Source organism: Balaenoptera ricei, chromosome 4, assembly GCF_028023285.1.
Source record: "Balaenoptera ricei isolate mBalRic1 chromosome 4, mBalRic1.hap2, whole genome shotgun sequence".
Classification (NCBI taxonomy): Eukaryota; Metazoa; Chordata; class Mammalia; order Artiodactyla; family Balaenopteridae; genus Balaenoptera; species Balaenoptera ricei.
In genome coordinates this window covers 89,552,569-89,578,427 of record NC_082642.1, presented here as the reverse complement: position 1 = coordinate 89,578,427, position 25,859 = coordinate 89,552,569, and the positions used below count along the sequence as shown (strand labels likewise).

General features: G+C 38.7%; 1 protein-coding gene across 3 annotated transcripts; it reads right to left on the bottom strand.

The window, feature by feature from the left end:
- Positions 1 to 1,927: 1,927 nt before the first annotated feature.
- DYNLT2B (dynein light chain Tctex-type 2B) lies at positions 1,928 to 25,214 on the bottom strand. 3 transcript variants are annotated; one of them, XM_059922105.1, is made up of 6 exons: positions 24,974 to 25,214; positions 22,063 to 22,196; positions 16,553 to 16,622; positions 11,060 to 11,129; positions 4,901 to 4,964; positions 1,954 to 2,061 (listed from the first exon to the last, which is right to left on the bottom strand). In XM_059922105.1, exons 1-5 carry the CDS (start codon positions 25,096 to 25,098, stop codon positions 4,935 to 4,937), a joined length of 429 nt encoding a protein of 142 aa, XP_059778088.1. In that variant the 5' UTR covers positions 25,099 to 25,214; the 3' UTR covers positions 1,954 to 2,061; positions 4,901 to 4,934. The 3 variants fall into 3 exon arrangements, with proteins under 3 accessions (XP_059778087.1, XP_059778088.1, XP_059778089.1); XM_059922104.1 differs by lacking the exon at positions 11,060 to 11,129 and having other exon boundaries at positions 1,928 to 2,061; XM_059922106.1 differs by lacking the exons at positions 1,954 to 2,061; positions 4,901 to 4,964; positions 11,060 to 11,129 and adding an exon at positions 15,647 to 15,855.
- Between the last annotated feature and the right edge of the window lie 645 nt (positions 25,215 to 25,859).

Sequence of the window (25,859 nt, the reverse complement as noted above, 5' to 3'; positions counted from 1 at the left end):
GTTGGCTCAACAAAATGTGATTCCTAGGAATAAACTGGGGGCTAGCTGAACAGGAACGGATTCAAGGGAGGCCACTGGTAGGAAATCACATGGCAGGGTGTCTGGTGAAGAGAAACTTTTTCCTTTGCTAGAATGAACCTTTGGAGGGGTCCCTTTTGATTCTATAGCTGTAAGGCAAGTAAATACCCAATGTTAGGGAAGAAGTATGTAAAAGAACTTTTTAATGTATTTACTTCTTATTTTTGTCTACATGCTTGACTTGAAAGTGGCTGAGAAGAAACAGGGTGGGTAAAGTTAAGCATCTGCTAAGGAGCCTCCAGGCGAAAAAAAGGATTGTAACCATTCCCTTTCGAGTTTCAAATAGTTATTTGAACAGGGCAGATAGATTAAGGTGCTGCAGATAAGGACAGCTAGCTGGAGAAGACACCAGGGACTCTAAGGGGAACATTACTACAAAGATAGTGGGAATTGGGATAGTAACCAACATAATCTCCGAGAGTCTTAAGGGAGAGCTAATTTCATATACAGCCTGGAAACTCTCAGACCCTGCCACTGGGCAAACCCTGGAGAAAACAAATACATGTTTAAACTAACAAGCTGTGTAAAGTGTAGAGTGGCAAGAGCTGAGCAAAAACACTGGGTGAAAGATAAAAGCAGTCATTCAAAATGTAGGAAAAGCAGTGGGGCTAATGGCAGACTCCGGGAGGGTTCACGCCAAGGAGTACTTCCCAGAACTTCTGCTCCCAGTGTCCTTGTCCCCACGGTGAGCCACAGCCACCTCCTGCCTCTGCAGGAGACCCTCCAGCACTAGCAGGTTTCCAAAACTTGACTCCGTGGCTTAGAAAGATCCAGTGCCTCTGCGTGGTCAGTGAACGGATGCCAGTTTGCATTTCCAGGAATGATATTCACGTTCAGAGCAAAAAAAAGGAGACTGTTTGGAACTTTGCACGTCAGCACTATATGGAGTGTAAGTGGTGAGAGAGGACATCCTTCCCTTTTTCTTCATCTTAAAGGAAACGCTTCCAATAATTCACCATGAAGAATGATATACAGAGTTATTCCGATCTGCTTCTTGAAACGAGTTTGATTCTAAACATGGGCTAAGTGCTTGACCCAGACATCCAGGGCTCAGCAGGATCAACGTAGTCTCTGAGCCTCTTGCTCTGATTCCAACAGTATGATCACATCGCCCTCCATACAGGGCCTTTCACGTTGTAGTTGGTGGAGCAGCTGGTGTCCTACCTGAACTCCATGTGCATGTGTATGCACTGTACCTGTAAGAGCCTGTCCTACCCAGAACCTGGTAACCCTCACCAGCTTGATGGTCTACAGACAACTCTGTCCATGATGGTGTCTTGGCAATGATTAGGCTGAAACCATCTGAGAGGATCTTAGGACACTGCATATTGACCTAAGGAGCATCTTGCTATAAGGTGATATTAATATTTCCTATATGGGAATTCACTGTAGTTATGTTTGATTAATAATATATTATTTGATATTCCTCATTTCCAAAAAAAAAATGTAGGCTAAAAAACTTTATGCACAAATAAACTGATCTCAGTGTTATTTATAATAGCGAAAAATTAGAAATAATCAGTCCCTCAATAAGGACATGGCAAAAATAACCAATGGTGTATAACCTAATGGAATAAGTACAACTATTAAAGTATGCTAGTGAAAACTGCAATCAAATAAAATGGCAAAAAAATTGCACATGACATTATGAGAAGTGAAAAATCAGGTTACAAAATTATATACATGATTTTTTTAACCCTGCAGAAAAAAAAACACCACTAGTTATGTTTGAACAATTGAATTATGAATTCTCCCTACTTTTTTCTCTACCTTCCAAATGTAATATGTTATAAAGAAATCAAAACATTAAAATATAAGGCCTAAAACTCAACAGACTCAGTTGCCAAACTGCCAACTTTATTTTGTCAAGATATTTAACAATATAAAAAACTTTATATTTCTTCATGGTCATATCTTTTTCCAGCTTTCAAAGATTCAATAGTAGAAACAGCCAAATGCCGCTACAACACAGAATAAACTGTCCTAAAAAAACAAACAAAACAGAAAACAAACACACAAATCCAGAATGTTAGTACTAATGAAGGACTAAGGGCAGCACAGATGTGAAATTAACATCTCAGATCTTTGCCAATTTTCAATCATGAAGACTCTCTCCCTTCTTTAAGAAACAGGTTTTCCAGAGTATAACTATAAATTTGCTTGCCTCAGGGTAGCTACAAAATTGCTTGCTAAATGGGTAGGATAAGTAAAGAATTAGATTTCTTGAATGAAGAAATAAAATGCAAACTAATGTACTTTATGTAATGTTTATTCATAAAACAAGTATTCCTGTTTTTCCTGATTTATCAAAGAAATAATATAATTAAAATGCTTTGAGTTTCTTGGAGTAAATGCATTACCCAACCCAAGGTTATTATAGTTTCACAGATAACGAAAATACAGCACCTTGTCATAAATTCTGGATAAGGACAAATGATATCTGGTTGTTTGTTCTTAATTGATAAAATTCATTTGTCCATCTTTTAACTCAGAATCTCAAAATGTGCTCCAGATCCTAGTTAAATTTGTTAAAACACTTTTTAGGTACTTATTACAGGAGTTCCACCTGCCTCAGCAACTCCTAACTCACCAACCTCACCTCCAGCCTGGCAATGATGGGAGAAAATATGAGTTCAAGTACCCGATTATTAACCAAAAGCAAATTCTGTGGTTAGCCCACTTCCCTGGCTCCTTGGATGGGATTACTGTGAGCTGTGTTCTCAAACAGTGCTATCTGTGGTGAGGGACCTATTTTTTTGTTTGTTTTAACTGCCAATCCCTTATGAACTGATACTTTCATAAAATACAATAGAAATTAATAACTAAGAAAATGAAATGAAAAAAGAAACATACAAATATAACCAAAACTTATTAGATTCAATGAACATAAAATTACTTTGTCAAATTCCATGAGCGTTTCTAAACCCTTACACATTATTTATGTACTTATCTTGTTGAGGACCTATAACAAACAGTTCATAGACTGGCACTGGTCTGTGGACCCCACTTTGGGGCTGTTCTTACAATGCCACCCAGAGTTCTCCATCAGGACTGAGCCCTGGTTATCCACAGCAATTATCAGCTCAATAGTATATGCTTTTCTCTCCCCTCTCTCATTTCCTCATCTTCTATTGGTCCTTCCTGGGATCTTCTCCCAAATAAAGTACTTTAAGTTCTAAAAAATGAAGCCTAAATAAACACTCAACAAACTGAACTAAAGATACAGTAGACTAACTCAGCAACCTAGACCAGGCTTTCAAAAATTATTTTTAGACAGCGCCCCAACTAATCCTGTATTCTAAAACCTGATCCTGATAATCTTTAAAGCAGCCACAACTACTGAAGCCTGCACGCCTAGAGCCCGTGCTCCACAACAAGAGAAGCCACCGCAATGAGAGGCCCACGCATCGCAACGAAGAGTAGCCCCCTCTCACCGCAACTAGAGAAAGCCCGCGCACAGCAACGAAGACCCAATGCAGCCAAAAATACAATAAATAAATAAAAATATAAATAAATTTATTTTTAAAAAAATATATATATAAGGCCACTACAGAAGCTGGCACATAATAGGAGCCCAGAATTATTTGTTGAATGAATGAACTGTATTATATAAGGACTCAGAGAAATACGCAGTTTTAACTCCAAAAAGCAGGAAAAACCACCACCTGAGCTTTATTTACCCTTCCCCTAGAAAGCTGATAAATGAAGATTTACATAGTACTTCCCACTGTTCAGCCTTTGATCCCTAGGGCAGCTGAGCATAAAATAAAACTTTGGTAGGACCATAGAATTTTAGAGCTGAAAGGTACCTTAAGATCATCTACACAAGCAGCTTCCATACCTGGCAGTAAGTATAATCATGTGGAGAACTTTTTTAAAAATTCAGATTCACTGATCCAACCCCTGGCTTGTTTGATCAGAATCTATTGAGCAGAGCCTTAGCATCTGTATTTTAAACAAGTTCCTCAAATTATTCTTAGGCAGTCACAGCCAGTCTTTAGGAAAATCTAGTACAGCTTCCTAGTGTTACTGATACAACCACAGAAAAGTTCAATGATTTACCTAAAGTCACTTAATTAGAAAGTTACAGAGCTAGAAATGGAACCTCTCTCCTAATTCACCCAATCTAGTTCTTTTCTACCCTACTGTACTTTAATTCTGACTCTACTAATTCACAGCCTGGGAGCATTTGGATAGAAGATGGGAATATTTCTGGAAGCAAGTACAAAATAACAACATATGATTAAAATACATGACATTCATGTCAATAACATACCAATGTTTAAATGAAACCTCTTTTTAAAAATTCCTCTTTACTTTTGTTTAGTTTTGAGAAATAGTTTTAAGATAAAGTAATTAATTTTATTACTGAAAGGAAAATCACCTTTGCTCATGGAATCCCTGCCACCCAAATTTCTTTGCAGCTTAGCAAACTGCTATATGTCTATTAGCACCAAATAAATAATATGCGATTTCCACATTTAAACTTGTGAAGAGTTACATCATAAAGTATCCTTGCCTATAAGCAGCACTCTAGGTTTCTGCTTTAATAACACAAACGAACAGTAAAATCATCTTATCCAGAAGAAGTCTCAGACAAATGTCTAAAACTAAAGTGTCCTCAGGGACTTCCCTGGCGGTCCACTGCAGGAGGCACGGATTCAATCCCTGGTTGGGGAACTAAGATCCCACATGCCGTGTGGCACGGCCAAAATAAATAAATAAATAAAGTGTCCTCACATCTTAACAAATAGTAAGTGATTTGATTTGGAATGCCCACGTGACCTTAAGAAAGGAAAAAAAGGGTTCCAAATAGGCTTACATTCATGAAAACATCATGAGTACAGTTGTCAGCGTCAGCATCCCAGAAACAGCGAGCAGCCATGCTAAAAAGTCAAAGAATAGAGAATTATCAACAATATAACAAGGATCTGAACTATATATATCTGCCACAAGCAAAAGTCTTCCTTGATACATTCTTATACATCAGTGCTTCCAAACCTTTTCACAGAACGAGATGACATACAGAAGATCATATTTGTACAGCAGAGTATACTGGGTAAACTAGAAGGGACTGGAGTCATAGATAAGGCTGCTTTCAGCTGGAGGTGACCAGCCCAGGGGTCTAGCAGCCTCAGACTCTGATGGCTGCCTGATGGCCTGATGGCTGAAGTCACTGGTAGTCTGGGTGGGAAGCTCTGTTATAGATTATTTCAGGTAAGATATCTATGTGTGACTTTTAGAGGAAATAATACCTACGACTTATGGCTAAAATGGGCTCAATTCCTGCACAATAATATGAGAAGGTAGGTCTGGAAAGGACCCAACAAATTATTTAGTCCAACCTGATCATTTTATAGAGTCACAGAAAAGAAAGGGGCAAACTCTGAACTAGAATTCAATCTTCTAACTAATTCTAAATCCAGTATTATCTCTAGAGGATGCTATACTACCTCTAAATTCTAAAATTAGCCATTCTCCTCTCCCCAGTTCTTGGATAAGAAAAAATGTCAGTAAAAATAAAAGCCTATTTAAAAGTGGAAACAACTTAAATACCCAGAAGTATTGGATTGGTAAACAAAATTAAGGTATTTCTTAGCAATGAAATTCTATGCAGCCATTAAAGGTATTTTTTACAAAAAAAAAAAAACTTTAAGAACATGAAAAGATGTTCACAATATAATGTTAAGTTTAAAAAGTAATTTTAAATTTTTTTTAATTAAATATATGTATATGATTCATCATTAACATTGAGCACTTACTTTGAGCCCCACTGGTCTAAGAGCTTTACATATATTAACTCAATCCTATGAGATAGGCATTATTATTATATCCATTTAATAAACATGGAAACTGAGAGTCAGAGAAGTTAAGTAAACTTGTCCAAGGTCATTTATATAGTAAGTGACAAAGCTTGGCTTTGAATCTACGCAGTTCAGCCTCAAGTCTGTAGAGAAAGGTATATATATACACCATGCTATATTGCTTTAATTTTAAAAGACTTTTTTTTTTTTTTTAGTTTTACATAAAAGAGCTCCCCCCAGCCTAATATTTCACACATTCTTAAATCAAAAAAGTTCCACCTATTTCCAAACTGTAACAGTATGAAATAAAATTAATCTACTTAACTGATCAATCAACAAGTATTTATTTAGCAAGTACCATTTGTCCAGAAAGAGTAAAATCCGGTTTGTCCTCAAACAATTCTCAGCTTAAATAGGTGAAAAAAAATTAATACACAGCAAAAGAATAAGATAATGTATTGTTGGTGCTGATTTATAGGTTATTAGGATTAAAAGGGATTATAATATCTATCTAGATCAAGCCTTCAAGTCCAAGTTGCACAATAGTTGAATTAAATCTGTAGAAGTGCTGAAGAATTTTTTTTTTTTTGGGGGGTTTGTCATATATGGCCTTTATTATGTTGAGGTAGGTTCCCTCTATGCCCACTTTCTGGAGAGTTTTTATCATAAATGGTTGTTGAATTTTGTCAAAAGCTTTTTCTGCATCTATTGAGATGATCATATGGTTTTTTTCTTCAATTTGTTAATATGGTGTATCACACTGATTGATTTGCGTATATTGAAGAATCCTTGCATCCCTGGGATAAATCCCACTTGATCGTGGTGTATGATCCTTTTAACGTGTTGTTGGATTCTGTTTGCTAGTATTTTGTTGAGGATTTTTGCATCTATATTCATCAGTGACATTGGTCTGTAATTTTCTTTTTTTGTAGTGTCTTTGTCTGGTTTTGGTATCAGGGTGATGGTGGCCTCATAGAATGAGTTTGGGGGTGTTCCTTCCTCTGCAGGTTTTTGGAAGAGTTTGAGAAGGATGGGTGTTAGCTCTTCTCTAAATGTTTGATAGAATTCACCTGTGAAGCCATCTGGTCCTGGACTTTTGTTTGTTGGAAGATTTTTAATCACAGTTTCAATTTCATTACTTGTGATTGGTCTGTTCATATTTTCTGTTTCTTCCTGGTTCAGTCTTGGAAGGTTATACCTTTCTAAGAATTTGTCCATTTCTTCCAGGTTGTCCATTTTATTGGCATAAAGTTGCTTGTAGTAGTCTCTTAGGATGCTTTGTATTTCTGTGGTGTCTGTTGTAACTTCTCCTTTTTCATTTCTGATTTTATTGATTTGAGTCCTCTCCCTCTTTTTCTTGATGAGTCTGGCTAATGGCTTATCAATTTTGTTTATCTTCTCAAAGAACCAACTTTTAGTTTTATTGATCTTTGCTATTGTTTTCTTTGTTTCTATTTCATTTATTTCTGCTCTGATCTTTAAGATTTCTTTCCTTCTGCTAACTTTGGGTTTTGTTTGTTCTTCTTTCTCTAGTTTCTTTAGGTGTAAGGTTAGATTGTTTACTTGAGATTTTTCTTGTTTCTTGAGGTAGGCTTGTATAGCTATAAACTTCCCTCTTAGAACCGCTTTTGCTGCATCCCATAGGTTTTGGGTCGTCGTGTTTTCATTGTCATTTGTCTCTAGGTATTTTTTGATTTCCTCTTTGATTTCTTCAGTGATCTCTTGGTTATTTAGTAACGTATTGTTTAGCCTCCATGTGTTTGTCTTTTTACGTTTTTTTCCCTGTAATTCATTTCTAATCTCATAGCGTTGTGGTCAGAAAAGATGCTTGATATGATTTCAATTTTCTTAAATTTACTGAGGCTTGATTTGTGACCCAAGATGTGATCTATCCTGGAGAATGTTCCATGCGCACTTGAGAAGAACGTGTAATCTGCTGTTTTTGGATGGAATGTCCTATATATATCAATTAAATCTAACTGGTCTATTGTGTCATTTAAAGCTTCTGTTTCCTTATTCATTTTCATTTTGGATGATCTGTCCATTGGTGTAAGTGAGGTGTTAAAGTCCCCCACTATTATTGTGTTACTGTCGATCTCCTCTTTTATAGCTGTTAGCAGTTGCCTTATGTATTGAGGTGCTCCTATGTTGGGTGCATATATATTTATAATTGTTATATCTTCTTCTTGGATTGATCTCTGGATCATTATGTAGTGTCCTTCCTTGTCTCTTGTAACATTCTTTATTTTAAAGTCTATTTTATCTGATATGAGTATAGCTACTCCAGCTTTCTTTTGATTTCCATTTGCATGGAATATCTTTTTCCATCCCCTCACTTTCAGTCTGTATGTGTCCCTAGGTCTAAAGTGGGTCTCTTGTCGACAGCATATATATGGGTCTTGTTTTTGTATCCATTCAGCCAGTCTATGTCTTTTGGTTGGGGCATTTAATCCATTCACGTTTAAGGTAATTATCGATATGTATGTTCCTATGACCATTTTCTTAATTGTTTTGGGTTTGTTTTTGTAGGTCCTTTTCTTCTCTTGTGTTTCCCACTTAGAGAAGTTCCTTTAGCATTTGTTGTAGAGCTGGTTTGGTGGTGCTGAATTCTCTTAGCTTTTGCTTGTCTGTAAAGCTTTTGATTTCTCCATCAAATCTAAATGAGATCCTTGCCGGGTAGAGTAATCTTGGTTGTAGGTTCTTCCCTTTCATCACTTTAAGTATATCATGCCACTCCCTTCTGGCTTGCAGAGTTTCTGCTGAGAAATCAGCTGTTAACCTTATGGGAGTTCCCTTGTATGTTATTTGTCGTTTTTCCCTTGCTGCTTTCAATAATTTTTCTTTGTCTTTAATTTTTGCCACTTTGATTACTATGTTTCTCGGCATGTTTCTCCTTGGGTTTATCCTGTATGGGACTCTCTGCGCTTCCTGGACTTGGGTGGCTATTTCGTTTCCCATGTTAGGGAAGTTTTCGACTATAATCTCTTCAAATATTTTCTCTGGTCCTTTCTCTCTCTCTTCACCTTCTGGGACCCCTATAATGCGAATGTTGTTGCGTTTAATGTTGTCCCAGAGGTCTCTTAGGCTGTCTTCATTTCTTTTCATTCTTTTTTCTTTAGTCTGTTCTGCAGCAGTGAATTCCACCATTCTGTCTTCCAGGTCACTTATCCGTTCTTCTGCCTCAGTTATTCTGCTATTGATTCCTTCTAGTGTAGTTTTCATTTCAGTTATTGTATTGGTCATCTCTGTTTGTTTGTTCTTTAATTCTTCTAGGTCTTTGTTAATCATTTCTTGCATCTTCTCAATCTTTGCCTCCATTCCTATTCCGAGGTCCTGGATCATCTTCACTATCATTATTCTGAATTCTTTTTCTGGAAGGTTGCCTCTCTCCACTTCATTTAGTTGTTTTTCTGGGGTTTTTTCTTGTTCCTTCATCAGGTACATAGCCCTCTGCCTTTTCATCTTGTCTATCTTTCTGTAACTGTGGTTTTTGGTCCACAGGCTGCAGGATTGTAGTTTTTCTTGCTTCTGTTGTCTGCCCTCTGGTGGTTGAGGCTATCTAAGAGGTTTGATGGGAGGCTCTCAGTGCTGAAGAATTTTAGAGAATTTAGAGAGTAGAAAAAGCCAAAGAAGATTTCATGAAGGAAGTAGTGCTTAAGCTGAGCAGAACCAAGTGAAAGCATGAATATAAAAATGTATTTAATAAGTATTTGTTGAGTATTATATACGAGCAAAGTGCTAGGTGCAAATGATACAAAGATGCATAAAACACAATCCTTGCTTTCAAATTGTGGTCTCTTTACACAATTTCCCAATAAAAGGAACCAGAGCTCCTTGGAGAAACAGCCAATTCTAGGGCCATGGCTGTAAATGTACAAGATAAACCTGGGACACTTGGGTCATATCAAAACCCTGGGCTATATCAAAAAGAATTTTATAGGGACTTCCCTGGTGGCGCAGTGGTTAAGACTCTGCACTCCCAATGCAGGGGGCCTGGGTTCGATCCCTGGTCAGGGAACTAGATCCCACATGCATGCTGCAACTAAGAGTTCGCACGCCACAACTAAGCAGGCCACTTGCCACGACTGAGACCCAGTGAACCAAATAAATAAATAAATATTTTTTTAAAAGAATGTTATATTTAAAGATATACATACACACATTTATGTATATATATTTTTTACACATATGTGTATATATATTTATATTGATAAAGTTATGTCAAAAGACTTAGAAGAAATATGATGGAACACTTTGTAGCAGGCCAATGCTCCCACCAAGTCAATTAGAAATACTGAATAAAATGAATCAGAGAGCTGCTGAAGCAAATAGGACTAGGGGAGCCAAAATTCCAGAGAGGTGAACCACATGAGGTAAGCTGATATTCTGCAGCGAAGTTCTCCCTGGGGCATTTGCCAGCTCTGGGCACAGAGCTAGAGGCTGAGAGCCTGGGCTCTGCCCAGGTAGAGGACCAATTACTGAGTGAAAAAGAAACCAGCAGGACTGCTGGCAGTCTTGCAGGGCCGGGGGGGATAAAATTGGAGGCTTGAGGGACCAAGATCCGTGTGAAAAAGGAGAGAGTAGAACTGAGCCAGTCACACAGTAGGTTTCCTCTCAAGACGTGTGCTGAATTCTGAAACTACATAAGCAGGAACCTAAAAAGCTATGTGTGGTAGGCAAAATAATGGCCCCCCCACCAAATATGTCTATGTTCTAAACCCCAGAACCTGTGAATATGCTATATTACATGGCAAAAATGGTTTTACAGATGTGTAACTAAGGATCTTGAGATGGAGAGATTATCCAGGTGGGCTCAATGTAATCACTAGGATCCTTATAAAAGAAAGAGGGAGGCAGGAGGGTCAGAATCAAGAGATATTTGAAGATGCAATGTTATTGGCTTTGAAGATGGAGGAAGGGTTTATGAGCTGAGGAATGCAGGTGGCCTCTAGACGATGGAACAGGCAAGGGAATGGACTCTCCCCCAGAGCCTCCAGAAGGAATACAGTCCTGCCAACACCTTGATTTTAGCTCAACAAAACCCATTCTGAATTTATGATCTCTAGAACTGTAAAATAATATATTTTTGCTTTTTAAGGAAACTAATTCATTAAAGAAAAAGCCTCTGAAATGAAGAATAGTTTAATGCTGAGGAGACAAGGACTAAAAGTCAGTACCTGCTGAGGCTGGGGTTCCAGGTTCTTGGTTGAAAGATCTGGAGGGCTACATTCAAGACAGAAGGGTGAGCTAAAGACAGAGAGAGACTTATCAAATCAGCAACCCAACCTCAACTCAGCTCAGTATCTGATTGGATTACGGTAAGTAGCCCATATTCTACCTGAATTATAAAGGAAAGGGTTAAACTTCTCTGGAGGAAAATAATATTATCTGGAAGTTTTACAGTTTTTTTTTTTTAACACAATGTCCAGGACTCAAACTAGGCATGCCAAGAGACAGAGCCATATGAAAGATTAACAAGACAAAAAAATAATCAAAGAAAACAGGCTCACATGTGATCCAGATACTAGGGTAAGCACTGTTATGACCAAAATGCAAAAAAGGAGGAGAGAGGGAGGATGGAGAACATAGATAAAAAATAAAGAATTTCAATATACAATTAGAATCTACAAAAAAAAAGTTTTATGAAAAAAGAATTAAATGGGAATTCTAGACCTGAAAAATATAATAACAAATTAGGAATTCAGTTGGTGGGTTTAATAGCAGATTAGACACAATGGAAAAGAGGATTAGTGAACTGAAGGACAGGTCAATAGTAAAATATCCAAACTGAAGCACAGAGAGAAAAAACAAAAATTCAGAAAAGAGCATCATAAATTACAGTAAAAAGATCTAAATACTTGTTATTGGAGTCCATAAAGGATAGCAGAGAGCAAATGAAGCACAGGTAATATTTTAAAAGATAATAGCTATATATATAGCACCCAGATTTTAGTTTCTAATGCCATTCTCCCATACAATGAACCAAGGCTCCTTAGGGAAATGGCTGATTCTAGGGCTGGGGCAGGGAATGGATAAGGTGGGGCATCTTATAGTGCCAGTAAATAAGGTTGTGCTCAAAAAACCCACAATAGTAGGGTATGTGAAAGGGACCCAGGAGTCAGCTGAAAGAGCTCTCAATGGCCAAAGCTGGAACAATTTGAGCAACAAAATAAATAAAGTAGTACCAGATTATAATCCAAATTATAAAAATCCATAGTCCACACTGAAATAAATAAATGACTGAATAAATAAATAAATGAGAGAGAACAGACAAATCTCTTATGCTGAAAAATTCCAAGTAATTTACGTAGACACTCTGCCCTCAAGGAGGTGGAGCATAACTCCTTGCTCCTTAAGTGTGGGCTGCACATAGTGATTTCTTTGTAAAGAGTACCGTATGGAAAGGGGAAGAAAGAGTAACTTTATAGTGAAAAACCTGACAAGTACTACTCAGGCAGGGATCAAGGTTAACATCAACAGTAATATGTAATGTTGACAGTATGTACCCTGAAATGATATAATGAGAACAGCACTTTACCTCTGTGATCTTCCTCCCCAAAACCTATAATCCCAAACTAATCATGAGCAGACAAATCCTATTTGAGGCATATTCTACAAAATACCTAACCAGTACTTCTCAAAACTGTCGAGGTCATCAAAACCAAGGAATGTCTGAGAAACTGTCAGATTTAGATCTGATTAAGACTAGATCTAACTACTTATTTACTAGAAATACAGGAGCTAGAAGACATACTAAACAATACCATGGGGATACAATCCTCAAATACCAGAATGTACCAGTTTAGTCAGAAGACTAAAGAGACATGTAATGTGGTATCCTAGATAGGATCCTAGAACAGAAAAGGGACATTAGGTGAAAACTAAAGAAATCCAAATAAAGTATGAACTTTAGTTAATGATAATGCATCAATATTGGTTCATTAATTGTGACAAATGTACCATACTAATAGAGGATGTTAATAATAGAAGAAACTGGATGTGAAGTACTTAAGAACTCTCTGTACTATCTCTGCAACTTTTCTGTAAATCTAAATTATTCTAAAAGATTTATTTAAAAAAAAGAAACAAAGATAATGGTTAAGACTTTTCCCAATCTGATACAAAACAGATTCAAGCGCCCACAAATTCAAAAGGCCCTGAGAACCCCAAGTAGAATAAATACAAAGAAAACCATATATCATTATAGTAAAAAGGCAATGAGAAAAACATTTTAAAGTGGCTAGGAAAAAAGACACATCACCTCCAAAGGAACAATAATAAGGCTTAGAGCTGATTTCTCAACAGAACCAACTGAAATCAGAAGACAATGTAATCACATCTTTAAAGTACTGAAAATGGAAAGGCATATATGCTTTCCTTCTATCTCTTTCCCTTAAGGAATGTAAATAAATGTAGTATTGAGCCATCTTCAACCATGCAGATGAGGACACAGCAGAGCAAGACAGGAGGGCCTATATCCTTGACAGCAGTGAAGCACCTCACCAGGCTTGGACTCCTATCTGGTGTGTTTTGAGAAAAGAAATAAAGCGTCTGTGTTTTTTCAAAAAAAAAAAAAACAAGGAATGAAGGAAGGGAAGGAAGGAAAGGGAAGGGAGGGGAGGGGAGGGGAAGAAGAAGCTACCAATGGCCAAAGATGGGACAATTTGAGCTTCAGTGAAGATACTAACTGCAATTGATTTAAACACATCACATATATTTAAAACCATGGGTTCATGGATAGAAAAAAAACTCATTGGTAGCCTTTGGAGGATGCTAGGGAACCAATTCACTACTCTGAAAATAGGTAAATTTATCCCTCCTTTCCTATACAAACTGTATCTCATTGTAATGAAACAAATGAAAGAAAAAAAAGTCATTCTTAATAGAAGAATTCCAGCTAATAAATAAAGAACAATGATAGAAGATCACTATCTTGTAACCTGTGATGAATAATGGATCTAGGACAGATGCTAAAATCATTAATGGTAAAGCTGATAGGGATCTTTATAATAGATGGATCTATCCAACAACATCTGAACTCCATGATCAATCTTAACAATAAAAATAGGAACAGCCAGACATTTTTGTGCCTCCTGATAAGATGCAATAGAATGTATACTAAACACCTATGTACTATTCTTGCCCAAAACTCAAACCTATCACTGATTAAGACTAGATGTAACTACTTATTTACTGGAAATACAGGAGCTAGAAGACGTACTAAACAATACCATGGGGATACAATCCTCAAATACCAGAATGTAAGAAACTCTACAAGACAAACAACCCAATTTCCTCAACAAATAAATGGCAAGGTTAAAAAAAAAGGGGAGGAGGGAGGAGAAGCAAAATGACAGACTAAAAGAAATTTAAGAGACATATCAACCAAATGCAATGCGTGGACTTTGTCTGTATCCTGACTTGAACAAACTGTAAAAAAAAATACACATATACACATACACACGCACAAAAACACACATATACATACATGCACATGTATATATGAGACAACTGGGAATAATTAAAAGCTAACTGAATGTTTTATAATATTAAGGATTTTCAATATTTACATGTGATATTTTATTATGTTGAAAAGGGCCCTTATATTTTAGAGATATATACTGTTGTATTTACAGATGAAATGATATGATGACTAGAACTTGCTTCAAGATAATCGGGTGGGGTCAGGGAGAGTAGATGGAGGTATAAATGAAACAACATGGGTGTGTGTTAATAACCTTAAAGATAAGTAATAGACATATGGGAGTTCCTTAGTCCCTGTACTTTTTCATATGCCTGAAATTTTAGATGATAAAAGTTTTAAAAGGAAGTGGGGAAGGCCTTATATGCCATGCTTTAGAGTTTAACCTGATCACATTTAACAAAGTCAGTCAGGACAAGTTTGAGGAGTTTATACTATACAGGGCTTGAAATAAACTCTGTAGAGTTTAAGAAAAGGAGGTGAGGGTGTACTTCTGGGAGACTGGTCTGCTGTGTGAATTGCAGAGGAGAGAGATCAGAGTCTGGAAGTGCTGATAAGGGGCTGCTAAGCAACCCTGCCATCCAGGTTATAGTGCGTGCAATGAGAGAGAGCAACGGCTACATAAGATAAAAGAGAGTTCCACGCTTTTAAGCCTGAGTCACTGGAATCTTGGTAACAAGGCAGGAGACAGAGAAATGAAAATGAGAGGCTTATTTGAGGAGAGGAAGGGAAAAGAAATATGCAACTCTATTTGAACACGTTGACTCTCAGATGACAGAATAGTAAGTATTTCTTAAGTTTCTCTGTGGTGAAGAACTCTCCTGAAGCCTTTTGACCGAATGGTAGAGGGCACCACGGTGAAGAGCACTGTGCGAGGAGTCAGAAGCCTGGGCTCTATTAGTGAGCCTGACGCCAGCCAGATCTAGAATGTTGGGCAAATCATGCTGAACCTCGTAAGTGTCATCATAAAATAAGGGGACTGGACACCAGAAAGAATCTGCATTCTCTTCCCAAGCAAACATTCTATAGTGAAAATTCTCAGTGATAGTATCTACAAGGTATTTTTTTTTATTCATCCAGCAAATATTTTCATACTTTCTTATAAAATACTGGACTAGGCACTGTTTACAAAGGGAAACAGGAGATTAACACTTGGGCACAGGAAAAGACAGGAAATACAGATTTTTTTTTTTTTTTTTTTTTTTTTTTTTAAATGACGATTAGGCTTGGCAAGTTTTTTTTATTTATTTATTTATTTATTTATTTATTTATTTATGGCTGTGTTGGGTCTTCGCTTCTGTGCGAGGGCTTTCTCCAGTTGTGGCAAGCGGGGGCCACTCTTCATCGCGGTGCGCGGGCCTCTCACCATCGCGGCCCCTCTTGCTGCAGAGCACAGGCTCCAGATGCGCAGGCTCAGCAATTGTGGCTCACGGGCCCAGTTGCTCCGCGGCATGTGGGATCCTCCCAGACCAGGGCTCGAACCCGTGTCCCCTGCATTGGCAGGCGGATTCTCAACCACTGCGCCACCAGGGAAGCCCGGAAATACAGATTTTGAACTTGCCAATACAGGAATGATGGTTTGAGGTAATGAGAATGAATGAGCTCATTGAAAAAGCACACAGAAGAGCAGAAGAATAAGAACTGAGCCTTGAAGAAAGCTCACAGCTGGGGATGTAGGGGAGAAAGAAGAAACAGTTTAGGAGAGAATAATCAGTTAGAAAAACAGAAGAGAAACAAGTTACGTAAGTGACATGGGGGCCAAAAAAACCAGAGTGAATTTTAAAAAACAGAAGCCCAGGTCAATAACAATAGCTATGAAAATTGTCACTCAGACAACTTTAAAGATATTAATTTAGGAGGATGGTAGGACCAAAAACCAGGCAACAAGGAATATGGGAGGAAACATATATACATAATCCTACACTCTCTTTGGGAGCATATATACATAAACCCTGAAAGACGTACTAGCCTACAGATACTATGAAAAGTGAGTTACCCCATGGAGCTCACCCAGACTGTCAACCTCGCTGCTCAGTACCAGGATCTCTTCAGTTCACAGCTGCATTTTATTATACCGTCCATTCCTCTCACTCTTGCAAAGACACTATCTTACTGGATTGTCGAGAAGATGAACACCCAATAAGAAATATATAAAAATAAAAACAAGAAGGAAAAACCAACTACTCACAATACACCTTCCCCTCTTTTTTCTCCAATCACTACTTGCACCACCATTTTATATCGGTCAAATCCCATTTCTGGAAAGAAAAAATAAGAAAGTTATCTATAAGCAAATATATGGTAAAATTACTTAATGAAGGCAAATTTGCCTAGAAATGAACATAAGCATTCAGTCTACAAGCACTTACTGAGTATGATTATAAGCTTGGGAGTCAGACTTGAGGACAAATTCTAACCATAAGCTTAGTAAGTGTGTAACTTTAGACGAGTTATTTAACTTTTTAGTTTAAGTCTCCCTCAACTGTTAAATGGGAATATCACTACCTTCCTCCTGGGGGTGTTGTGAGGTTACATGAGACAAGCTGCCTCCTGTCTCTACCCATTTCTCTTCCATAGTAGTCTCTCAGTAGGTCTTAGCTTCCTTCCTTTCTCCCCTACTCTAAGTCAGGTAATGAGCTAGGCCCTCAAGATACAGAGATAAATAAGATGCTCTTCTTGCCTTAAAGAACTCGTAGTAGTTGGGAAGGCAAACATGGAAAATAAAATGAAAATGCAATATAGTAATAATTCAAAGAGAGGCACGTATAAGGTACATTAGGAGCACAGAGCTGGATGGCTCCTCCCTTTGATCGGGCAATGGGGAAGGGATGACCCGAAAAGGCTTCTTGGAGGATGCGATAAGTGAGCTGAGTCCTGAAAGACGAGTGAGAATTTACCAGACGGACAATGTTTCTCCATTCTATGGAGGGGGATAGCATATGCAAAGACACGGAGCATGAGATCTTTAGAAAAACGCAAGCTGTTCAGTAAGATAGAAAATAAACCATAAGATTCTGGAGAATACTGGCATGGCCTAGGACAACTCAGCTGCTTCCCCCAAAACTATACTGCTAAAACAGCAAAATCCTGAAAATCCTCCCCAACACCAAATCTGGGGGACAGAAAACTGAATGGGCATCTTTATCTTCCCTCCTTTCTGACCAAGGAATAGGGGAAACAGTGAAGAAAAAAAAAGTGAAACAGGCAAAGTTGAGACAGAGCCAATCCCTTTTTTTTTTAAATAATCTTTCTCTTAATTTAGTCTTATTTCGTTTTTTTATATATATAAAAATTTATTTATTTTATTTATTTATTTTTGGCTGTGTTGGGTCTTCGTTGCTGTGCACGGCATTTCTCTAGTTGTGGTGAGTGGGGGCTACTCTTTGTTGTGGTGCACGGGCTTCTCATTGCGGTGGCTTCTCTTGTTGCGGAGCATGGGCTCTAGGCGCGTGGGCTTTAGTAGTTGTGGCACGCGGGCTCAGTAGTTGTGGCTCGCAGGCTCTAGAGTGCAGGATCAGTAGTTGTGGTGCACGGGCTTAGTTGCTCTGCGGCATGTGGGAACTTCCCAGACCAGGGCTCAAACCCGTGTCCCCTGCATTGGCAGGCAGATTCCTAACCACTGTACCACCAGGGAAGTCCCAAAGCCAACTCTTTTTGATGAAAGTAAAAGCTCCAGGATTATACAGTAAATTAGGCAAACAATCTGAACACTTACAGGAACCCTTCCATTGTGGGACATGAACCCTAATTCAGTATACTTAATAAAATCTCAGAAGGAGACAGAGCCCAAGTTATTTTTAAAAAACAGTGCACACAGCTCAGCTGAGCTTCCTCCTTTCTCTACCCATTCCTCTTCCTCCTTTTCTCATACCCATGCTTTAGAAATGTGGCTAGAATATTAAATGCCCATCACTTAAAACACAGTTCTGAGGGAAAAATAAAATAGTCTTAGACACCATAAAACTCCTAGAAGAGAGCATAGGCAAAACATTCTCTGACAAAAATGATACCAATGTTTTCTTAGGTCAGTCTCCCAAGGCAATAGAAATAAAAACAAAAATAAACAAATGGGAGCTAATCAAACTTACAAGCTTTTGCATAGCAAAGGAAACCATAAAAAAATGAAAAGAAACATACGGAATGGGAGAAAATATTTGCAAATGATGTGACAGACTAGGGCTTAATCTCCAAAATATACAAACAGCTCATACAGCTCAACAACAAAAAAACAAATAACCCAATTGAAAAATAGGCAGAAGACCTTAATATAGACAGACATACAGATGGCCAGTAGGCACATGAAAAGATGCTCAACATCACTAGTTATTAGAGAAATGCAAGTCAAAGCTACAATGGGGGACCACCTCACACCCGTCAGAATGGCCATCATTAAAAAGTCTACACATAACAAATGTTGGAGAGGGTGTGGAGAAAGGGGAACCCTCCTACACTGTTGGTGGGAATGTAAGTTGGTGCAGCCACTATGGAAAACAATATGGAGGTTCCTCAGAAAACTAAAAATAGAATTACCATATGATCCAGCAACCCCACTCCTGGGAATATATCTGGACAAAACTATAATTCAAAAAGATACATGCACCCCATGTTCATAGCAGCACTGTTCACAATAGCCAAAACATGGAAACAACCTAAATGTCCATCAACAGATGAATGTATAAAGAAGATGTGGTACATATATACAATGGAATACTACTCAGCCATAAAAAAGAACGAAATAATGCCATTTACAGCAACATGGATGCAACTAGAAATTATCATACTAAGTGAAGTAAGTCAGAAAGAGAAAGGGAAATACCATATAATATCACTTATACGTGGAATCTAAAATATGGCACAAATGAACCTATCTACAAAACAGAAAGAGACTCATAGACATAGAGAACAGACTTGTGGTTGCCAAGGGGGAGGGAGGGAGGGAGAGTGATGGACTGGGAATTTGGGGCTGGTAGATGCAAACTATTATATATAGAATGGGTAAACAACAAGGTCCTACTGTATAGCACAGGGAACTATATTCAATATCCTCTGATAAACCATGATGGAAAATAATATTTTAAAAAAGTATGTCTCTATGTGTATAACTGAGTCACTTTGCTGTACAGCAGAGATTGCCACAACATTGTAAATCAATTACACTTCAATAAAAAAAAATTTAATAAAATAAAATAGTCTTAGATACAGTGGGAGGAGAGTAAAAAAAAAAAAAATCACCCACACCACATCAGAACAAAATTAAAAGAAGCTGAATGGCAATATGCAAAGGTACAACAGCAAAAACAAACCAAAGAATAACAAGAAAAGAAACGTACTGCTTAAAAGACCAAAAAACTCAACCTAGGAGATAATATAAATCAAGGAACAAAGAGAAATTTCTCACAACTGATTCACAATATAGAAAAACATAAGCCCACAAATTCAGTAAAATAAGAACTCAATCAGATTACAAAACAACAGAAAGATGAAAGGGGAGATTATAGACCTAGGAAACAAACTGAATACTCACATGATATCAGTGCAGAACTAATCAATTAAAAATGGCAAGAGAGGGGCTTCCCTGGAAGCGCAGAGGTTAAGAATCCGCCTGCCAAAGCAGGGCACATGGGTTCGAGACCTGGTCCCGGAAGTTCCCACATGCCACGGAGCAACTAAGCCCGTGCGCGAGCAACAACTACTGAGCCCGCACGCCTAGAGCCCGTGCTCCGCAACAAGAGAAGCCACTGCAATGAGAAGTCCGCGCACAGCAACGAAGAGTAGCCCCCTCCCGCTGCAACTAGAGAAAAACCCACGCACAGCAACGAAGACCCAATGCAGCCAAAAAATAAATAAATATATATATATATTTTTTAATGGCAAGAGACAAGACAGACACAAATGAAAACAAATACTGACAAGGTGATCACAAGTATACGTCAAAGAAAAAGGAAGAGATTACGGCAAAGATAATAGATGTGGAAGACAGAGATGATTCAACACATCAATATTTGGTGTCCTAAAGGAGATAATCTAACAAATGGAACCGGAAATGTAATCAGAGATACAAGAAAATTTCCTTGATATGGAAAAAATAAAATCTGCAGATTAACAGACATAAAATGCTCAATACCAAGCCATACCCTAGAAAAACTACTGAGCATCAAGGTTAGGGACAGGGTTCTTTCTGCAGAGAAGGTCAGACTGGCCTCATATTTCTCCACAGTAACATTCAATGCAAGAAGACAGTGAAGCAACATCCATAAAATTCTCAAAAAATAATTAACTCAAAATATTATATTCATCCAAAATATATTCTTGTTTAAAGGCATTCTCAAACATGAAAGAATCCAGGGAATACAGCATTTCTGAGCCCTTCCTGAAAAAACTTACAATAAAATCTCATCAGGTAAGAATTGAACCGGAAAAAAGAACTCAGCAATGGAAATAGCATGGTGAAAGGACTAAATAGTGGGCAATCATTCCATTTAAATATAGAATGAATGCTATAACACTATGGGAAATAGTCTATAGTATACCATTGTTTTTAAAGTATTTATCTGTATATATACATAGAAAAGAGGACTGGTATGATGGTCATGTAATATTAATGGTTCTTCATGGGTGGGGGCATTTGGAGTGATTTTTCTAATTTTAATTATTTTTCTATACTTTATTTTTTTATAACAAGCATGTATTTTTTTTACAATAATTTAATAGTGAATTTCATTAAAAATCTGAAAACAAAAATGCTAATATACTAACAGTTAATTTGGATGATGGAAATAGAATTGCTATTTTCTTCTTAGTATTTTTCTATATTTTTTATTTCTAAAAATTAAAACATATTAATAAAAATAAGAAAATACATCAAAGTATTAAATAGTAACTACCATGGATAACAGACTTTTATATCATTTAAAAAAAAACTCTTTATCTGTATTGTCCAGGTTTATTACAATGAAAATGTATTATGATTACAAAGACATTTCTTCCCTCCAAAAAAAATCTTTAAAAAAGAGTAAATAGGGAGTTCCCTGGTGGCCTAGTGGTTAGGATTCTGGGCTTTCACTGACGTGGCCCAGGTTCAATCCCTGGTTGGGGAACTGAGATCCCGCAAGCCGCGTGGTGCAGCCAAAAAAATTAAATTAAATTAAAAAAAATTTTTAAAGGGTAGATAGAAAGGACTTTTCAGATTGTATAACACTATTAACAAAAGAGACTGAGAGAGGTAGAAAGACAAAGAACAGGGAGGAAAAGCACAAGATCTGCTCCGCAGATGTACAGTGAAGCAGGAGTGGAGTGCTGAGTAGGGCAAGTAGTTAAGGATTTGGCAGGAGAGATGCACTGAGGTCAGACTGTGAGGGTACTGATGGGAGGCTGAGGACTTGATATCTTGGTAGAAAAAACAACCAAAAATTATGGGGGAAAGGAGCCCCTGTATTTTCTGGCCTTTCTGCATACTGGGAATTCTTGGATAGTAGTTCGGTACAAATAGGTATTTCACACCTTTGCTCTTTCCCACCATCTACAAAAACCTACATGAGTAAAAGTTACCAAATAATTGAGATGACTAGACAGTGAAGAAAATTTTGTGTTTAATAGAATCCACAGTTATGTCCCTTATTTAAAAATAAAGAAGGAGACAAATGAGTAAAATTGGATGTTTGAAAGGAACAAGTCGTTTCCAATTACCACCACTATTACCTTTTAATTTATCTTTAATATTTTCTGATAAACGTTTTGTGAGCTGAGGCATTTCTTCTGGAGAGTATTCAGCATTTGCCAGTTCCTCCTTGAGCACAGCATGGATACAGTCTTTAACCACAGAGGGTCTGAACCTAAATGAAACAGTTTGAAACATCCAGTTGGTAATTCCAAAACCCTAATTTACCTTCACAGCTTAACTTCCCCCAGTTTTTTGTCATTACAACCATTTAATCCTTCTTTTTCATATTTTTTATTATAAAAGTAATAACAACAAATTAAGAAAACAAGTCATATTGCAAACCTATATCTCTAGCCTCTCCCTTGAACTTCAGACCACATATTCCCACCCATATTCCATCCAGATGTCTAGCAGGCAACTTAAATTTAATACATCCAACACTGAGCTTCTGATCATCTCCTCTCCCCAAAACAAGGTCTTCATCTCAGTCAATGGTAACTCCATTCTTCCAGCTGCTCAAGCCAAAAACCCTGGTGTCAGTTTGGTTGCCTTTTCCTCTCACAGCCCTCATCCCATTCATGAGCAAATCTTATCAGTTCTACCTTCAAAATAATCTAAAATTCAATCACACTCACCACCCCACTACCACCACCTTGCTCCAAACTACCATTACTTCTTTCCTGGATTACAATGGCCTCCTAACAAGTCTCTCTGTGTCTGCCTTTGCCCCTAAATCCTGTTCTCAACATAGCAACTAGACTGGTGCTATTAAATACGTGTCAGATCATGACACTCCTCCGTTCAAAATACCCCAAATATTTCCCACCTCACTCAGAGTAAAAGCAACATTCTGTTACTTGCAAGGTCCCATATGATCTACGCTACCAAACTCTCTGACTTTGTTTTCTCCTACTTTGCCCCTAGTTCTCTCCACTCAGGCCACACTGGCCTTCCCTATGTTCTTTGACCACACCAGGCATGGAAACCTCAGTGCTTCTGCAGTTGCTGTTAACCTCTGCCTGAAGTTCAATTCCTCTCCTTATATGCATAGCTCCTTCCTTTCTTTCAAGTCTTTATTCAAAAGTCACTTTCCCTAGCCACCCTCTCTAAAACTTCAAACCACCCTCCTACCACTTTATATCTCCCTTCCCGGTACTTATTACTATCTGATACGCTATACGGTTCACTTAAGCATTTATCTTGTTTGTTGTCCTTCTACCCAGCTAGAGCACAAGCTCCAAAGAGCAGAGGTTTTTATCTGTTTTGTTCACTGTTATATCCCCATTCCTAGAACACTATCCAGCACATAGTAGACAATATTTTTTGAAGAAATTAATTACTGAATAAACGAAGACAGAGAAAAAAAGTCTCCCCTCATTTCACCACCCTAACAATACTATTAGCATTTTAGTTGTATTTATTACATATTACAACACTAGGTTCCTTTATCTGGGCTATATATATATATTTTTTTTTTAAATATTTATTTATTTATTTAATTTGGCTGTGCGGGGTCTTAGTTGTGGCACATGGGATCTTCGTTGCTGCGTACGGGATCTTTAGTTGTGGCATGCGGGATCTAGTTCCCTGACCAGGGATGGAACCCGGGCGCCCTGAATTTGGAGCGCAGAGTCTTAACCGCCGGATCACCAGGAAAGCCCCTGGGCTTCTATCAGCTGATTTGTCTATCATGTGCCAAGTTACCAGAACGTTTTAAGTTTTGAGGTTATAATGTGGTTTAATATTTGGTAGTAGTAGCGGCCTCCTATTTCTTTTTAACAGTATTCTCTTTAGTCTCTTGCTTGCTTATTCTCACAGGTGAACTTCAGAATCATGGACAAATTTCTAGGATTTGATCTGTTCAAAATGTGGTCTTCCTATTAACAAACATACTATAGCTGGCTCTTCCCTTAAGCCTTTTCCACTCTCAGTAAAATGCTAAAAGTTTTCTTCAAACGGGTCACAAATAATCTCATAGAGCTATTCCTACATAACATGTATTTGTTGTTAACCTTGTTCTGTTTTACAACAGAAACACAGGTGAATGGCATTCTATGTATTTAGAATCTTTTACCGAGATAACTGAACATATTTTTTTAATGTCCCTTCTACCCACCAGAAAACTGCTACATGAAATTTTTTATCACATTATAACTAAAGTTCCTGGGTTCTAGTATTTGCCAAGCATTTGATTCAGGAATCTAGTTTCAAAAAACAGAGGAAGGGCGTGGGAAAGTCATTTTTTAAATTATTTTTTTAAATCTTGTGAAAATGAAGTTAGTGATGGATCCTACAGCCCTAACTGACTGTCCTCTGCAGGAGACGTTGTACCTTAATTCCGGGAAGGTATTAGGGTGGCAGGCCAAAAGCCTCCAGATGCTACTTGGGTAAGACTGTACGCATACAGGTCTCGCGCCCTGCAGAAGAGTAAGCGCTTTCTGGCACACGTATGCACACAGTAACCCTCGAAACAGGGCTGAATGGCATTCGATGCAAGCCGCTTGTTTTCTGCCATGCAACTATCTCAATTCCTCTGTGCCCACATTCTGGATCTCCTAGAGTCAACCATCCCTACTGTGCTTGTCTAAGGGACTACCTCCCGGCGCGTTAACCCTGCAACCGCAGGTCTGGTCCTCTGCTGCCCCCTGCAGCTGGAAACCCAAGGAGAACAGCGCCCCACCCTCTCCCGCCCAGCCCCTCCTTCCCCGGTCCTGTCCCTTCCTCAGTCGCCGGTTCCCCCGCAAAACCCGGCCTCCTCCCCGGCCCGCCCCTCTGTCTCTAGCCCCGCCCCGCCCCTCCTAGCCCCGCCCCCTCTCTCCCGTCCCGCCCCGCCCCACCCCGCCTGTCACCCGCGGGCTCCTTCCGGACGCCCCGGCTATCAGGCAAGCTGTGCCTGCGGGAAGCTGCAGTCTCGCAGGTCGGCCACGCCACAACGCGTCTGCTACCCGCCTTTGCTGGAAAATGGGCCGCAGAATATAGGTATTCTCGGACTCCCCAGCGTTCTTCTCAGTCTCAGGCAACCCTTCGACCGCAGAGAAGGACGTGCGCATCGAGAAGGATGCGGCGACCGACATGGCCTAAGCTTCTTGGCCCCCGTATTTCTCCCGAAGAAGGCTTAGCTCGCGGCGCCACGGAGCTGGGAAACGGTCGCCAGGGCGACAGCGCCGCCTTTGACCCTACGTGCGGCGGCTGCGCGCTCTGCGCTGTGCGACCCGCCCTTCTTGTGCTTGCACCGCCCTACCCGCGCCTGCGCGCCGGATGCTGGACCAGAACCGGCGGAGCTGCAGTGACCATAACTTCGGCAAAGACTGGTTTGTTTCTGTCCCGTTTACAAAGCACTTCAACACGCGTCAGCCCTTATTAACCGCGCTGCAATCTTAGAAAGTGATACAGAACCTGAAGCCCATAGAGGCCCAAGGATACACAGCTAGTAAGCAGCCGGTGAAACTGAGCTGGACCCTGGGGTGAGGGGTGGGGGGGCGGTCCAGTGACAGATCCTGTGTTCTTGGCTTCTTGCTTGTGAAAAAAGCTTTAGTCTCCTAGGCCTTTCCGAGTTCTAAAGAAAAGACTCTAGCAGTTAATGTTTAGAAAAATGGAAAAGCAGTCAAGCAAGAAAAGTAATAATAAACAATAGGTCAGCCCTAAAAAGAGTTACAGGATTCCTATCTTCTCCTTGAGGGATATAGGTAACCTTCTGGTGCACATTCTTTTTTTTGATGGTTGTACAACATTGTGATTGTATTTATACCCTTGAACTGTACACTTAAAAGTGGTTAAGATGAAAAATTTTGTCACGTGTATTTTACCACAAATAAAATTGGGGGAAAAAGTACCT